The following is a 17,718-nucleotide window of genomic DNA, read 5'->3' on the forward strand; positions in this document are numbered from 1 at the left end:
TCCTTCATTTTTATATTAAAATAAAAAAACACATGTCTCATCTCTCATGTCCCACAGCAATATTAAACATTTTACCAGAAATTCCTTTCACCTTGTTGAATCTGTTCATGTCTCCATCAAACCACAATGCAACAAGCTGCATGAATGAATGAATTAAATTAACATAATTAACAAAACTGCTTTGACGAATCAATCAATACATCCATAATTTCATGATATTTCGTGGATGACTATATCCGTGCTTTCGTTAGATATTTATACAAAATAACTATTTGGGAAGCAATCATTAGTAATGCAGATAATACTATACAGATACTTTAAAACATATAACATAATCAATATAACATTGCATTACTTCCAATGTTATATTGATCCAGCCCTAATTGCAAATGTGATAAAAGAACAAAAACATCACCTGTCACGCAACACAATCCTGACGGAGCACCAGAGACCACGTGGTGTTTGGATTTACCTGTTGTGTTTCTGACCCAGGCCTGCTTCCGGGGGGCGGGGCTCCGCTCTGCCTCTACCCGGCGCTCCGGCTCCCCGGCTCGGTCACTGTCGCTCCACTCCACCGCTCGACTCCGCTCCCGTCTATTTCTTATTTTCTCTGCTTCAAACACTTCTTTGATTTTTATTTTTTACTTGCATTTTATGCTGCTGTTAGGCAACACTTTTGGGGAATTCGCCACAACAGATTGCCTTGACACTTCCTTTTATTCTTTATTTTCTTTATGATCTTGATAATTCGATTTTAGACTCGCATACTAAAGGAGCCTTCCGCGATTTTGGACGACAGCCGCCTACGCCGCGTTTCACGCACCGGCGGGAGCTGATTGCGGCTCTTTTCCTCGATTCGGACCGATGCACCGCAGGCAGGGAGGACTTTAAACGACCACTCTGAGATCGGAGCCTTCTGCACCGGGACGGACATCCGTAAGGGTCATCGAGCCGAGCCATGCGCACTCTGGGCGGCGTGGGGTCCGCTCTGATCCGCGTGTGCGTCCTGCTCTGCGGTGGGTCCTGGGCAGCCACTCTGAGCGGACCAGGTGAGGGATTTCATTTTTCATTTTTCTTTAAGGACACTGAGATCCACGAGTGCATTGCTGAGGGAGATTGACTTCATGGAGACGTGCGTTTTTGTGGGGGTTTGAGCGTGCATGTGCCGTTTTACGCACGGCCCCAGTGCACTTGCGGAGTTACTTAGTATTAAAACACAATATATGTCTTTAACATATAGGTTTATCCTGCTTTTAAACCTATTTCCTAGTTTTTTTCTTTTCGTCCAACTCAGGTAAAAAGTAAAACGCAGCTCAGTGTGTTATGTTGCGTAACTTGGGGATGACACGATAAAATAAGGTTTAATAAGATGAGATAAATAAGATACACTTTATTAATCTCTAGGGGGATGCAATTTCATTTTCAAATGGATCCTGTGAGTTGTGGTTTGATAGGTGGTGATAGTTATCGCAGGCAGGTGCCAGAATAATTCAATTTTAAAGCCAACAAGTGCGCACCGAACTACCAAAATACGGATTGTTTCCAATTTGAAGGTGGGGTTTTGACCACGAGACATAATAGAAAATAGAAAGGGAAAAAACAAGAGTTGGATGGATCTACATCAGAATCTGTTTATTGAGCCAAGTAAGTGCATTCTCGTATTTAAGGAATTTGTCTTGGCAATATTTGGTGCGTCGTAGTACAGACATTCCAGTCGTATGAAATTCAATGCTTAACATTAATAAAAAAAATACATACAGAATGTACAAAAATGTGAACCAGATGAAGATAAAAACAAATAAAAACAACAAAAAAAAGCCTATTAGAGGTGCAAAGTGGCAGTATGGATGCAAGTATTGCCTGGGTATAAATATTTATAGTCTTATGAATATAGTGTATATATCTTTATGAGAAGATCTATGGAATCAATTGGTTATGGGTATAGGTTTGCATATAGACTTTGGTATACTTTTGTTTATGTGTCTGCTTGTGGAGAGAGCCGCAGACGGAGACCGACAGAGCACGGCCATAACTCAAGGCGGATGGGACACCGGCTCGGCCCCGCAACAAGCTCTCCCTTTGTGCTGCTGGCCCGAGGGGTCAGCGCCGCAGACTCGCGTGTCTTCCTGTTTTGTGTGGAACAGGGAATTAAAATGCTCAATGTGGAGAGTAGAGAACATATAGACAGAGTCGGCACACGGAACGACACCAGTGTAATAACATCTTAACAACAGCACAATAACCATGCAATAAAAGTGTAATAAAGATGGAACTCATTGGAGGCAGGCAGTGTCATTTGCCTGTCTCTCCCTCCCTCTCTCCCTCTCCCTCGCCCCTCTGGCCATGTGACCCTGTTTACATGGAGATGCAGTGAGGAGGAAAGATGGAGCGGATTGCGTCACCGGGTGTCCATTGACAACTAGCCCCTGGTGGAATATGACATGACCTGTAAATGTGCACTCTCTGCAGCGCTGACTACACGGCCATAGATCTTAGATCTTCAAAAACAAGCAAACCAATCTAAATGTCTAAGTTGCAGCGTTGGTTCCTAAAGCCGCTGAGTTGATGAATGAATGTAGTGTCCGATAAATTTCTTGCTCTCTTTGCAATTATCCAAGGACGCACCAGTCTTACAACAAAACACTACTACACACTAATCTCTGGGGGAGCTTGGACAAAGTGTGTGTGTGTGTGTGTGTGTGTGTGTGTGTGTGTTGCCTTTGTGAACCATAACATGAAAAAGCCCTGACGGTAAAACCCAAGGAGGAAATAAATGCAATAGATTAAAACCTGCACTCTGTTGCGGGTTTTAATGCTTTTCGAGCAGAATGCATTGCCGTTCTTATATGTCATCAAGGTTGAGTTTTGGCTTACACCTGTGACGATGTTTGTCTTGTGGAAAAAAACACAAAACAATACCAAAAAAAAAAAAAAAGACAACCAAACACCGTTCCTTTCCGCCACGGGGAGATTAGTGTCCTTGCTGAAGAGGGCGTGTTCTCTAGAAAACACACATGTGTGTCTGTGTGTGTGCATGCATCTCTCTTTGTCCCCCTGTGCTCTGATTAACAGAGACAAGGATCCACTTATGTAAGAGGCTTTGTTTGCTTTGGACGACCGAGAGGTTGCATATCATGCGCAACCCAAGCTAAAATGAGCAATGTTTGAGGGTTGCAATTAGGGCTACACACCATACAATACTGTACAGAAGAAAGAAACAGTCTTTAATTGTCACACGACACTCCACAACACATGCTTGCACACACACACACATGCACATGCTTGATGGTGGCCGGTGAAATGCACACATACATATGCACAATAACAAAATAACATCAGAATTTAATATAAGATGATTTTATGATGTATTCACATATAGTGGGTGAGGGTTTTACTAACATTTTGAATAACAAAATATTGTGAAATTGCCCATGGGTGTGTTTAGCATGACCAACAGTGGGGCTGGGTTGGGTTGTCTTAACGCCACCTTTTTATTTGATTAGGAACAGGAAAGCATAATCAGCTTGACGTGGGGCGGGGCATTTGGGGCGAGGCTTTTGAAGAACACACATCCAACAATACCTAGTCACCGTTATTGCCTTGTCAACAACAGCACAGCAAATGGCCGTAAAGAGGAACCTTTCGTCCGCGGTCGCCGCGCGTGCCGTCGTGGCTGTGGGAAACCCAGAGCAGCGGCTCGCACATTTTCCCGCCCGCCGGCTCCGCTGGGGCTGCCCGTCCCTCCTAATTCTCCTCACATGAAACCGATTACGATCCCCTCGCCCAGTGGACGGCACAGCTCAGTGCTGCGGCTCCACGGGTCAGGGCCCGCTTAACACTATAAGTCAAAGGGCGACGCCCGTGGGCACGCCGTGTTTTGAAGTAAATATACGAGGGCGACCTTAACGCCAAAGGTCTCCGTGCTTTCGTAGTCGTAGGGCGGGGGCTGGTTCGTTTGTCCGTTTGTTTGCGGGGACGTAGAGTGATGCTGCAAAAGGTGCAATTTAAAATGTACTTGTCTCGGAGCTATACGGGCGTAGGGAGTTTGGGGAGGGCCATTATGGGTTGGAGGGGAAAAAAAAGTGCGTGGAGAGGTTTTGTGAGTTTAGGGGGGAAGAAAGAAACCACCAAGGGGGCTGAGGGGAGGCAAACGCTCTCATCCACTCACGCTTTCTTATGCTCTTCCGCTACTTCTCCTCTATCTCTCTTTTCCACAATGCCACCCAGGATCCACCACACACACACACACACACACACACACACACACACACATACACACGCACAGTCACTCACACAGCGAGTAGTTTGGCTACTGGAGTCAGTTTGGTTGCCTACTTACCAGAACTATTTTTCTCTTTTATTTCCAGTCAACATCAGCTTATCTGACGAGTTCCTGAAAGCGACACTTAGGTGACGGAACTCTGATTTTATTGTATGACACACCGGCTTTGCACTTGGTTAGCTGGGAAGTATGTGTTGGAGGGTATTGTCAGTATTGTTTACTGTAAATTCCCTCTTTTTTTACTGAGCCCAATCAAGCTTAAACCCCCCCCCAAAAAAAAAACCGCGGCATAGTTTTGTCATTGCCTGTGCCCCTTCACAGATTTTTGGTGTGACCGGTGGTTCTTGTCGACGACAGAGATTCAACTACCCTGAGCACTACAGCCTTCCTCTTCTTTAACGTTAGACCATAAGCGACTCATCTCCACCTAATCATCCGATATTTATTCTTATTTAGATTTTTCTCAATTTGTGTTTGTTCCTTGTTTTCACAGTTTCACAGTTTCCTGGCAGGCATTTTCCCTGGAGGTAGCCTTGGGCCGATTTACGATTAAATTGCCTCCTGGCGATCGACTCTGTCATCGGCGATTGACATTGATGTTTTTTCCGCCAGGAAAAATCAGAGAGTTGAAATGGTGTAAGTGCTGTTTACCGTGTTCTGAAACCGGAGCGAGAAAAGGGAGAGAGGGAAGAGAGGGGGCGGTGGCTCTCCTTCTCTCCCCCCAGAGCTGTCCAGTAACCACTGGTGATCGGTTCTCGCTTTCCCTCTACAGTCCCGTACAGAGACTTTGAGGGGCAGGTGCTCAAAAAAAGAGAAAAGGACACATGGACCCCCAGCTCCAGTTCTTGGAACTCTTTGCCGCTCTGGGCAAACAGAGCAGCACAGCGGAGCAGGTGCTCTGAGGTGCGAGGTGCATGAGGACTTCCTCATGAATATATCTTGCCCAGACAATCTGCTACCTCGACACCCATTGATTAAAAAAAACAAAAAAAAAACACACCTGTTAAGAAGGGCACCGTGGGGTCCAGGTGCTTGGACCCCCCCCCACCCCCACCCCCAACCCCCACCCCCAACCCCCATACGTACCCGCCGCGCAATATGCAAATATGCAAAATATAATCTCATAGAGGAAGATTTCGATTTTTTTCCATTTCCTTAGTTTCTAGGAAAATAAACCTCAAGAGAATTGGAGCAGAGTTTTTTCTGTTTCTCCCCTAGACAGCGGTGCACGCAGACGTACCTGCCTTTTTATCTTAGACCTATTTATTTTAGTTTGTTTTCTACATGTGTGAAACCACATTTTTAAACACAGCTGAGTTAAGGGACCGTCCAAGTCCTTACTCCGCACTGTTCCAAAAAAAAAACCCTCTCTCACTTGTCCAGTACCAGAGCTTCCTGTTCCTTACCCACTCGGCCATGTCCCTTGCTCTCTGATTGGTTCCAGTCCCCCTATCTCGAGTGTAGTGGATAGGGGCGAGCAGAACAGAGCGGCGATAGGGGAATAAGAAAAGAGCCATCAGCTATTTCTTTCTAGTGTCATCTAATTCTTTATGGTTTGCCTGATAGCCCCCATCCAGTTTAGTGCAAAGCCAAGCGATGTATTATGTCCCTGCCGTCTCTTCCTATACAGTTTCTCTGAGACAGAAGAGAGACAGACAGTGGACAGAGTGCTTTTAAGCTTCCGCTTTCATAGCTCATCCACATAATGCACCAACCGACTGGCAGCTGCTATCAGCTCTATTCGGCATATGCACATGTGAAAGAACGATGGCAGCGTTTTAAGGGTGGAGGAGAGAGAGCGAGAGAGAGGGAGAGGGAGAGAGGGAGGGAGAGAGAGAGAGACTTTCAGGGAAAAGAACGATCCATTAGAATAACCAGCTGCCAGTGGCCACCTACAGAACGCTCTGACTCTCCGTGTACCATTCGTCAGCAAAATTCATTTACGCACGCAAGGGTTGGGGCGGGGGGATTCATTACACGGCCTCTGTGAAACGGAAACATTGTCTCTGAGTTTGGCCATCACTTGGCAAAGGATGAACAGCCACCAACGTACATTTGCTCCACCGTCCTCGCACTGTTTGTGAATGGACCAGCCCACGCGGGAGCTCCGTGACTGGAGCCGGTCAGGGTAAAAGGCCAAGAGGAGTCAGACGTTAAAGGTCGCAAAGGTTGCCTCTCTCTCTTCTGTCGCTTTCTATTTGCCGTGACCCTCTCACTTACTCCCTCCACTGTGCGCCCCCCTACTGTGTGATTAGTGTAATGAGTAGTTTACACACTAGGCACCGAAAGGTCAAGGATAATGTAGGCCGATATTGTGGGCCGTCTGTCGGAATTCATCCCCTCCTCTGACCCTCCAACCCCATCCGACCTGCCAGCCTTCTTCCTCCCCCATCCATTCCTTTCCACTCCTTCTGTCGGGAAAAGAATGCGAATTGCGCCGCGTCATGAAGGGAACACAGTCCTCTTAAAGAATAGGTTGATTCTCTCGGCCAAGTGCTCCTTTTCACTCGGCCTTTCAGATAAGAACGGTTCTACCCACCAGGCGGTGGGTCAAGGGCAGATCATCGACGACGGCGGAATTCACTCCCACTCTCGTCCCTCTCTTCTCTGCCTTGAGCTCCGTCACGTGGGTGTCCCGTCCCGTGAGAAAATGTTTACCCAACGGCTCCGGCGCCTGTCAGAAAGCGCTCGGGCAGCCGGCCCGCCTAGCCGTTCTCAAATGCCGGATCAATCGTTCCAGACGTCAAAAGTTCTCAATTCCACATGTGATTGAGAGTGGAGCACGGTCCAGAGTGAAGAGATCGACGGAGGTTTCGGGTCTGTTAAGTTATGAATGTGTGCTATTAAGCGTCGCCCACCGTGCACCGTGGCACCGTCATCCATCAAGTCCGTCATGAGCCATCACTTATTTCTCCGGCTCAAGGTGACGCGAGAGGAGAGGGGTGATGGAGATGCAGATTCTGAATGAACAACCGACAAGTAAGCAAACAACAAAACCGGAATGAGACGGCTGTCCATTGGGAAAGAAAGAGGCGACGCTCTCGCTAAGGGTGGATGGTGTGTTCAGCCATGCAGATCAAATTGTTGGAGGAGCTAGAGTGGGGGGGGCCAAAAAGACGGAGGAAGCGCAGGAGAATCAACGCTGCCAAAGGCACCAGGACTAAACAGAGAGAGGGAGGCGGGGAGAATTGGAATTGATTTGCGTTGATAAAGCCTACCAGAGAGACGGAGGGGAGGGGAGAGGGGATAGGGGTCCACAAGGGTAAAGCCAAGGTCAGAGTTCGCTCAGGGTCACCCGGGTCATGTGGGGAGGCTGACGGCACCCACTGAACCTTTTAAGGTGGTGGGAAACACACACACACACACACACACACATTAACACGCACATAGACATTTCACGCAGGCAAGATGGAAGTCATGCAGACACATGTCCCTACAAACATCCCTCCCCGTGCCCACACCTTTGGTGGTTATGGTCACAGACTGATTGGATGGATCCACCCGACTGTCAATCAAACTCGATCTGGTGACCGTTTATGTGGCGGCTGGATTGAAATGTGTAGGCACAGTCTATGCATTTGCTTTTGTCCGTCTTTATTCTTTCCTTGTCCTCCCCTCTCTCTCTCTCTCTCTCTCTCTCTCTCTCTCTCTCTCTCTCTCTCTCTCTCTCTCTTTCTCTCTCTCTCTCTGTCTGTCTGTCTGTCTGTCTGCTTCGAATCAATACAGATGTAGGTGTATGCATCAGATTTGTTTCTGCGTTATCACCGCTGAGCTGGTGAGGTTACCTGTGTGTGTGTGTGTGTGTGTGTGGACTGACCGAGGCTGAGACGGACACACACACACACACACACACACACACACACACACACACACACACACACACACACACATTAACACGCATATGTAGGGGAATGGTAGCTCTATGGTATAAATGCATGGATGTAGGTGTTTTCATGTCAATTTATGAATGTATATAAATGTTTTGTGTGTGTGTGTGTGTGTGTGTGTGTGTGTGTGTGTGTGTGTGTACACGTGTATGTGTGTGTACACGTGTGTATGTGTGTGTGTACACATGTGTATGTTCACGTGTGTGTACACATGTGTGTGTTCACATGTTTATGTGTGTGTACATGTGTGTGTGTGTGTGTACATACCTCTATCTCTCTCTCTTTGCAGGACCTGTGTCAGCATACAGGCAAAGCAGGCGGAATGCGTAGAAGGAAGGAAACACACACATATTTGTGACTGTCTATAGTTCAGGTTCTACTGCTCTGGGCAGAATGATGACTTGGAGCGCTGTAGAAATAGTTTGTGAATTGCAGCGCCGGTGCTTACTTCAACGGGAGCTGTTGTGCAAAACTCACTTTTTCAGTGCTTGTGCACATGCATTTGGGTCTCCGATGGGCCCACTAACACAAACGGTGAAATAAGACGACCCAGTCAGTTTTTTTGGGAGCCAGCATGTTTCAGAAAACACGTCCTGAAACAACCCGTTCACGTTTGTATACCAACCCTACGCCACGTCGGGCTTCAGTAGAATTAAAACCGCCCTTCGTCTGAGTAACTCCACCCACGGTTGGAGAATAACAAGCGCCGCTGGGAAGACCAGCACAAATCTTTAAAAGGAAAGAGGAATTAATACCAACTGTCCGTGAAAAAACTGTAGACAAGGGAAATTTTTTAATTAATTGCTCTGTGTGGTTTTTTTGGTGTATTTCTCCAAACAAAACCAATAAAAATACTCTATGTTTATATTTATTGTAGTTTACAACATTTACATGAGACGCGTGGTGTCCCCCCACAAGCTTGCAGAACGGCAATGAAAGTCAGAGCGAACTTTTCAATGAGGCCTCGTAGAAGTTTCAAATTTGTTCAGAAACAGATTTTGGCGGACTGATAAGTTGAAACAAGTGAGAGTTTACGGACTAAATACAACGGAACCCTGAAGTAAAGCTCAAGCCCCATTAGCTCACAGAACCCGGAGCTTGTGCTCAAGCCCCATTGGCTCACAGAACTCAGGGGCCTCAGGAGAGAGGCTCCTGCCCCTTAAACAGAGCGTCAGGCACACGATGGATTTAGAGGCATATTAGAATGGCTAGAATGCACAATCTGAGTGGTATTTACAGCAAAATGACTTCAAAAACATGTTTTGGGGACCTCAGAGACTTATTTTAACTTGTTGAAAAGAAGCATAATAGCTCCTCTTTAAAGACAGTAGTTGTACTCGTATAGAAGGGAAGGCTGCAGTGGCCCGGCGAAGGCAACAAGAAACGAGGCTTTAAACGCAATATTTGAGCTGCCTTTCTCGCCATCATTAGTTTCCAAAATACAGAGTACACAGGACATAAATGCTGATTACACGCTCTTAAAGCTCTCGTCAGCTTCACTTCGCTCTTCAAAGCGGGTCAATCCGGTTTGACAGCCGTGGCCTGCAGGTGTGAAGACACCATTGCGGTTGGGTTGGACCAGTTTCCAAAGTAAGATCAGTGAATATACGATACAATTGGACTCTTGTGTTTGTGTGTGTCCATGTAGGTGTGTATGCATCTGTGCCAGCTTTTCATCAGGTTTTGCGTGTGTTCAGCCCTCGCATGCACACTTCGCGCACACACACACACACACACACACGCTCCACGGGGAACTTGGTGTGTTATTCGGAGCAAGTTACTTCTCCTGCTATGATCAAGGTAACACACCTGGTCATAAAATCTGCACAGCGACTTCCCTCAGACACACACACAGACACACACACACACACACACACACACACACACACACACACAAATGGTAGTCTTCAAAGAGAAGCTGACTCATGGCTTGGCTCAAAAAAATCTGACATCTGTCCACGGCTAGTGTGTGTGTGTGCATGTATATGTATGTGAGTATTTGGGCCACTACGATGAATCCAAATATCTATTTCCTCCCGATTTATTGTGCCCGCTATTTCTTTGGCAGCCCAGTAAATCAAACCCATCACCACCACCCCTCCTCCTTTCCTTTCTCTCTCTCCTTTTTTCTCTCTTGGCTGTCAGCATTGGCACACACCCACTGGTTACACACACACACACACACACACACACACACACACACACACACACACACACACACACACACACACACACACACACACACTAGCCGTGGACAGATGTCTGATTGTGTGTGTGTGTGTGTGTGTGTGTGTGTGTGTGTGTGTGTGTGTGTGTGTGTGTGTGTGTGTGTGTGTGTGTGTGTGTGTGTGTGTGTGTGTGTGTGTGTGTGTGTGTGTGTGTGAATACAGTTCATACTGTATGCACTGTGAATTTATGTGCATCAATCTGTTTGTAAAGTTCTGTAATGCTACCTGACAGCATCTAGACCAGAGTTTCTAAGCGGGTCTCTAACACACACACACACACACACACACACACACACACACACACACACACACACACACACACACACACACACAAAATTATGTGCTAATATTATGCAACTTTTAACACATTCCGAGGCTCAAACGAATAACAATACAATACATAATCAATTAATTGATACGTTTCTCAATGACTTGATTAATCAATGTGATAAACACGATTATGGATTATTATTATTATTATTGTTATTATTTAATTATTATTATTATCATTCATCGGTGTGTGTTGTCTATGATGTTAAATTCCCCTCCCCCACACCTCGTCTGTCTCTCTTTCTCTCGCCCCCCTTCTTTCTTGTGGTCTCCTCTAATTGGAGTCTGAGGTGGTAATTACAGAGGGAAGGGGGTGAGAAAGGGGGTGGTGTGGGGGTGGATGAAAAGAACGGCAGGAGATGCAAAAGAGTGAAACCCTTAGCCAGTGGAAACCATTTCTTAAATAACCGACTCCAACCAATACCAATTGCATATTGTTTAGGGTCTATTTCTCTCTGCAATGCAATATTGCGTCCTGGTTCCCAAATGTAATAAACTGTGCATCAAAACGGATTCTGCCAACGCCACCTTCACCGTCCCAACAGCCTGCTCCATCCCTCGTACGAGGAACCAACGGTAGAGAGGTGACTCGATGGGACCACCGACGTCTCACCAAACGACATATGGCATATGGCTTCCCGCTGTCGAACGTCTCGGTGCGCTCACCGAATAAGCGGCTCATCAACTTGACCCGGCAAGTAGTGCTGCGAGCGGCGGTTCACCCAAAAGACGAATAAGCTGTGGCGATCAGCGGCGTCACCTCGGGGGCGGCGGATCCGAGTGCGTTGGGCCGTCGAACGAGGTCGAGAATCGATGAACGAGCAAACGAACAGCCGTCTCGGTCGCTCACGACGACGGGAGGAGAAAGACCCGGCTCGGAGAAAGCCGGCCTCGTCGGGTTCAGCGATGCTTTGAGGGCGCCGGTCGTCCGAGTGGCTTCCTCTTTCCCTTTATTTACTATTGCACGGGGCCTGACGTAGCTATTCCTCATGCGCCCAAATGCCTCAAACAATGGGGAATACCGTCCGTATCAGCGCTTAGAGTATCCCTACAGTTAATGCGGCCCATAGAACCAATCCCTACACTTCTATGCGTCAGGGCGACACGCTCTTTTAGCCACGCCCCCTACAGGGCCTCGTAGAGGCGACTGGAGAATCTCACCTTGGCCACCACGTAGATGCCCTCATATGGAGTTCCTCTTATCCCCTTTAAGGCATTCAAACCTAACTCAGAGGTCGTAAAAGGATGGAGGCGTTCGAGAGGAGAAGAGCTGTACCAGGCTGCGTGAGCTCCAGATGACCGTCGCGGCGAAAAGCAACTTTCGCCGCGCGCGTACGTGCACGTCCGCGATGAGTGCCGACGCGCCGTTGGAGTTGCCAGGCGGGCGCCTCCTTTTGTTACGCCCTCTGTTTTGTGCATTTCTGTCCGCGCTCCCGGCTGTACTGTTACAAACTGCTCGCTGAGGCACACACACACACATACACCGCTGAGGGTGTATGTGTGTGTGTATGCCGATTTTGAAATAAAACACAACCAGCAGAATGCCAAAATTTTTTTTTTTTTTTTCATGATTCAATTTTGAAAATGATGCGTTGCAGACAGGCCGTGTCTGACGTCTACCTTTCTGTTTTTACTCATTTGTTTTGCTCCCTCTGGCTTTCTCTCTTTCGCTCTTCAGTCAATGTATCTGGTTCCTTCTTTATTGTTTTGCATACGCACCAGGGTCTTGACATATGGTGTTTACACATTGTGTGTGTGTGTGTGTGTGTGTGTGTGTGTGTGTGTGTGTGTGTGTGTGTGTGTGTGTGTGTGGAAGAAAGAGGAATGCTGAGCCTTGAAATTTCCTGGCGGGAGTAACCTGTGTTAAATGAGATACAGTAGCCGCCCCTTCTCCCTTTGTCTGAAACACACACACACACGCACGCACGCACGCACACTCACACACATATGTGTCTTTCTGGTTTTAGTTTAAGCTACCCGTGCCGCAAAATACATTAATGTTGATCTACATTATCATAATTGAAGTGTCTGCTAAGGGAGGGTGTGTGTCTGTGACTCTGTGTGTGTGTGTGTGTGTGTGTGTGTGTGTGTGTGTGTGTGTGTGTGTGTGTGTGTGTGTGTGTGTGTGTGTGTGTGTGTGTGTGTGTGTGTGTGTGCGGGGAGGGGGGGTGTTCCAGTGGGAATACAGCAAAAGCGTGTCTTTAGAGCCAGACAGACACCGTGCTTTCATCTCCTGGCTATGCATTACAATGTGAGACAGGCTCCCTAAAGTGTGTGTGTGTGTGTGTGTGTGTGTGTGTGTGCGTGTGTGTGTGCGTGTGTGTGTGCGTGCCTGTGTGCGTGCCTGTGCGCGTGCGTGTGGCCGGCTAAAAGCCTCATCAGAGCGGCGTAGAAAGCCTCACACAAAGAGGTGGCAGGGCCGCGTCGCGGAGGGAACCACATGAACCGAGCCTTGTTCCCCTGACGCTCCCGTTGGCGCGGGCGTCGGCGCGGAAGTCAAGGCAGGTAAACAGAACAACGGCAAAACCCCCGCCCATCGACCCAGGAGACGCTTGTCATTCAATCGGGACACCGTAACGTAAGCCTCTTGTGTGTCATCGCGCCACGGAATGCTGATGCCGGGATTCGGGGGAAATGGCGCGATGACATCATGGCCGCCCGCGTCCCGCTCTCCGACCTCATCAGCTAAAGTGCTTTCACGTAATGGACCCTCGGCGATGTGGGCTGGAAGAGGAAAATGACATTCTTGCTATAGATAACATTAGCTGAACACAAAAAGCCCAATCTGGTATGAACATTTCACTCGTCAACCGAAAATAATAACTGAGGATTAAATGAGGAGGAAAATGTCTCAATGGCAAATGGCATTTTGAGTGATTCATATTGAACATGATTGATTTACACTTTGCATTTCACCAATATAAATAGTTGTGACGGTATATGAAATGACTCTTGTGAGGATTTTGCTCACAACTGGGAGCCAAAACAGACTCGTCTGACTCCTGTTCATTGTTCCCAGGAAGTCCCCTCTTTCTCACCCGCCGACCTGTTCAATCAAACAAACGAAGTTTGCAAAAATTGAAGGGCTTTTATTTTTTTACAGAGGAACCGAAAAAGGAGCGGAACATTTCGTCACTCCCCGTCGAACGGGTTCGGTACAGTACACGAGCGAATGAAACGTGAAACAAATCTGAAACATGATCGCTGCGCCAGCCCCCTCCCCCCGCCCGGTCAGACTCCCTTGGCAAATGGCGATAAAAGAGGCCGATCAAAGTTAATTACCACTTGGTTGGTGAGGGCTGGGACTGAGGGGAGGATCGCACAAAAGGGCAATCTGTTGTTTACTTGAGCTTCTTTGCGTGAGAATTAAGAATTTGTCGGAGAGCGGAGCTCCGGGGAATGTTTTCTTTGTTTCCTCCAAAAAACCTGGGCCGTGGGTTTGGGGCCATGATTTGATGTTCCCAGTGCTGCCTTCAGGCACCGTGTCATGAAATGAACACATTGTCGTTATTGTGGCCCACTTTTTGCAGTGCAAATGCACGATAAGAATTATAAGATATCGGTGTTGTTTAAAATTCGACGTGTTTATCATGACGGACTCTTCCATGTCCCCCTCCTGACGTGGAAATACCAAGTATGATTCTCCCGTAGCGCCCATGGTCCAGTCCCAGTCCCAGTACAGTACGCGAAGAATTATCTACAGATTTAAAACGCTAAGTGACATTAATCGTCCTCTGATGATTTTTCTTTAAGTCATCAACCCCCTCCCCCACCACCACACCCCCACCCAGAACTACTTAAAAAAAAAAAAATCCCGACTTAACCGAGCTTAGTCGTTTGCGTCGAGTCAAATTTGGGAAATGGTGACCACAGGACCTCGGGGCTATCGGATTCATAGGATACTAAGTGGACAACAATCTGTTAATAGGAGCGTGTGTGTGTGTGTGTGTGTGTGTGTGTGTGTGTGTGTGTGTGTGTGTGTGTGTGTGTGTGTGTGTGTGTGTGTGTGTGTGTGTGTGTGTGTGTGTGCGTGCGTGCGTGCGTGCGTGCGTGCGTGCGTGCGTGCGTGCGTGTGTGTGTGCACACGTGTGGTCAAGTGCAGCACCGGCCCGTAGTAGGAGCGGGGGATTTAAATGAATGACACCATTAATGTATTAATCACAGCAAGAGGTTATCAGGACTTATCCCACCCCGACATATGGTGTGTCCCCTCGCTTAATGCGTGCATTAAGGGTCGGGGGGATTTTATGGGATGTCACATTGGCTAATAAGCTTGCGGCCCGGGCGCAAAAGTGCGGCGTTCGCAACAACGTTGGCCGATTGTGTGTGTGTGTGTGTGTGTGTGTGTGTGTGTGTGTGTGTGTGTGTGTGTGTGTGTGTGTGTGTGTGTGTGTGTGTGTGTGTGTGTGTGTGTGTGTGTGTGTGGGCTGGATTTATGTCGTGCTCCTGTTGGGCTCATCCCTTAACTATATGACATTAAACTCAGTTATATAAGGGTTTTGTAAAGTGTAATTACAGGAACTTAACAATTAACTACTGTTTCTATTTGGTTGTGTGTGTGTGTGTGTGTGTGTGTGTGTGTGTGTGTGTGTGTGGTGTGTGTGTGTGTGTGTGTGTGTGTGTGTGTGTGTGTGTGTGTGTGTGTGTGAGAAACCCATTTCCTGTTCTATTTAAACACACACACTCGGACACACCGTTGCAGGATCTGCCGTGTCGAATGAAAGTTTTACGTTCAGAGGAAGTCTGGCTGTGCATGTGGTTGTGTGTGCGTGTGCGCGTGCCTGTGTGAATAGGAACGGGGCCTTTGTCAGGTGACCTAGTTTCCACCAAACAGAAGCTGACGATAAGCCTGCACACACACACACACACACACAAACACACACACACACACACACACACACACACACTCCGCACATTGCTCAGAAGCTGATTTTCGGGCCAAGTCACCGCCATTGATAAATCTGTGATTTATCGCTTAGTCCTCGGTCGACCTGTGTGAGACGGGTTGGGTGTACCTTCCAACACCCTTCAAACACTGAGCCATGGAGCACGTAACGTGCCTGGAAAACCATCACCTCAGTTACAAGCCGCTGCCGGGTTCGAACGATATTCCACCTCCTTTGTTTTGCCCTTAATAGCCTTGATTTAGGAGTTCTGGGGGAACTACTTAATAGCGTGAAATCTTCCAGTGCGAGGCTTCACGAGTTCTTCATGAGCTTGGTCAAAGAGGACTGTTGGCCACCACCTGACTGCAGAATACTGTGGAAAATACTGTGTTTGGTTGTTCAGTAGAGGTGTGTGTGTGTGTGTGTATTTACTTCACTTGTGTGCGTTCTAACATATTTGCTTATATATTTTAAACACACACACAGTGCCATGAACTACTACCTCTCTACATCCATACATACATTGTAGTTACTGTAATTAAAAGGGTGGCAGTGAAGTCTGACTCGGTGTCTCACTATAGATTCGATTCAACTAAGTGTCATTGCACAGAGTACCGAGGCAGCGAAATGCATTTACCCATCCTACTAACTGACGTAGCTAGGAGCAGTGGGCTGCCATACAGCGGCGCCCGGGGAGCAGGTAGGGCGTTGGGTGTCTTGCTCAAGGGCACATCAGCACGCTACCGAGGAGGAGCCGGGGACGAACCGGCAATCTTCCCATCACTCGACGACCCGCTCTACCTCCTGAGCCGCCGCCCCCACGTCGGCTACTGATGTGACTTATTTCTACATTTTGGTGAGAATGTGCAATAGCTATATGGTTCTGAAGTATCCAAACCGGGAAAATAAATGAAAATAAAAGTCTTATTCTTTGACCTGCTCCGCTTGGAAGGCCTTGAGCTTGACTTCCCTGTTTTACACTGCGAATGGGCCCGCTGTGCCAGAAACAAGCAGAGCCTCCACACACCCTGAAGCTGTGACCCCTTGCTCACATATTTGGGCCCTGATCATTTCTTTTGTCGACGTGAGAGGAAGCGCCTCAGTCGGCGAGAGACGGGTTGGGCCGGAAGGAATGGAATGATGGGAAAAACGAGGGAGGGAGGAAGCGATGCAGATGCAGAAAGAGACAGTTAATGGACTGGTCAATTATTCACTCGTGACCCTTTTACCTCGTGTTATTTTAGCGGAACGTGTCAAACACACTCAGATCCTGTGCATTTGTGGGTGTTTGTGGGTGTGTGTGTGTGTGTGTGTTTGTGGGTATGTGTGTGTGGGGGTGTGTGTGTGTGTATGTGTGTGTGTCAGCCCTCCGCCATAGTGAGGACTGTATATGCTGCGTGAATGCGATTGCGTCAAGTCTTTACGAGTGGATATTTCAATGGTTATCAGCTCACACTGGATAATAACTGTGTCCTCCTTGAAATGGCTGTGTGTGTGTGTGTGTGTGTGTGTGTGTGTGTGTGTGTGTCTGTGTGTGTGTGTGTGTGTGTGTGTGTGTGTGTGTGTGTGTGTGTGTGTGTGTGTGTGTGTGTGAGAGACAAGAGTAGTTAGTAGTTTAATCTGCGTGTGGCGGCACTGTGCACTATCTAACCTTGCTCCTATCAGCCGTAGATAATGAGGGCAAATGAAACGCTCGGTTAATGGTGTGAACACGGCCGCTCAGTCAGATGATAGAGAGAGAGAGAGAAAGAGAAAGCGTTTTTTTAAATGACCAATGAAATATACAAAATATTTATTATTAGAAATATGCCTTGTGAAACGGCCTTGTGAAACAATGTCTGCTGCAATAGCACCCAGACAGGGTGGTGCTGCCTCATTGGAATTCCTTTGGATTTGTTTTTAGTTATGCAACAACAAAAAAACAGCACATAATCTACATACCCCACACACTGGGTGTGTGTGTATATAAAAAAACAAGGGTGTTTACGTGAGACCAGCAAAAGCCTTACAACGATGTGTCTGTGTCTGTGTCTGTGTCTGTGTGTGTGTGTGTGTGTCTGTGTGTGTGTGTGTGTGTGTGTGTGTGTGTGTGTGTGTGTGTGTGT

The 17,718-nt window shown here is 47.5% G+C and overlaps 1 protein-coding gene across 1 annotated transcript in view; it reads left to right on the forward strand.

Annotated features, from left to right (window-relative positions):
- Nucleotides 1-891: 891 nt before the first annotated feature.
- The window catches only part of sema4f (sema domain, immunoglobulin domain (Ig), transmembrane domain (TM) and short cytoplasmic domain, (semaphorin) 4F), a 49,530-nt gene continuing 32,703 nt past the window's right edge, over nt 892-17,718 (forward strand). Inside the window, exon 1 of the mRNA XM_080022864.1 lies at nt 892-1,049. Coding sequence (XP_079878990.1) covers nt 959-1,049 — 91 coding nt within the window. The 5' untranslated portion in view covers nt 892-958. The remainder of the gene's footprint in view (nt 1,050-17,718) is intronic.

The sequence above is a fragment of the Zeus faber genome (genome assembly GCF_960531495.2).
Source record: "Zeus faber genome assembly, chromosome: 22".
Lineage (NCBI taxonomy): Eukaryota > Metazoa > Chordata > Actinopteri > Zeiformes > Zeidae > Zeus > Zeus faber.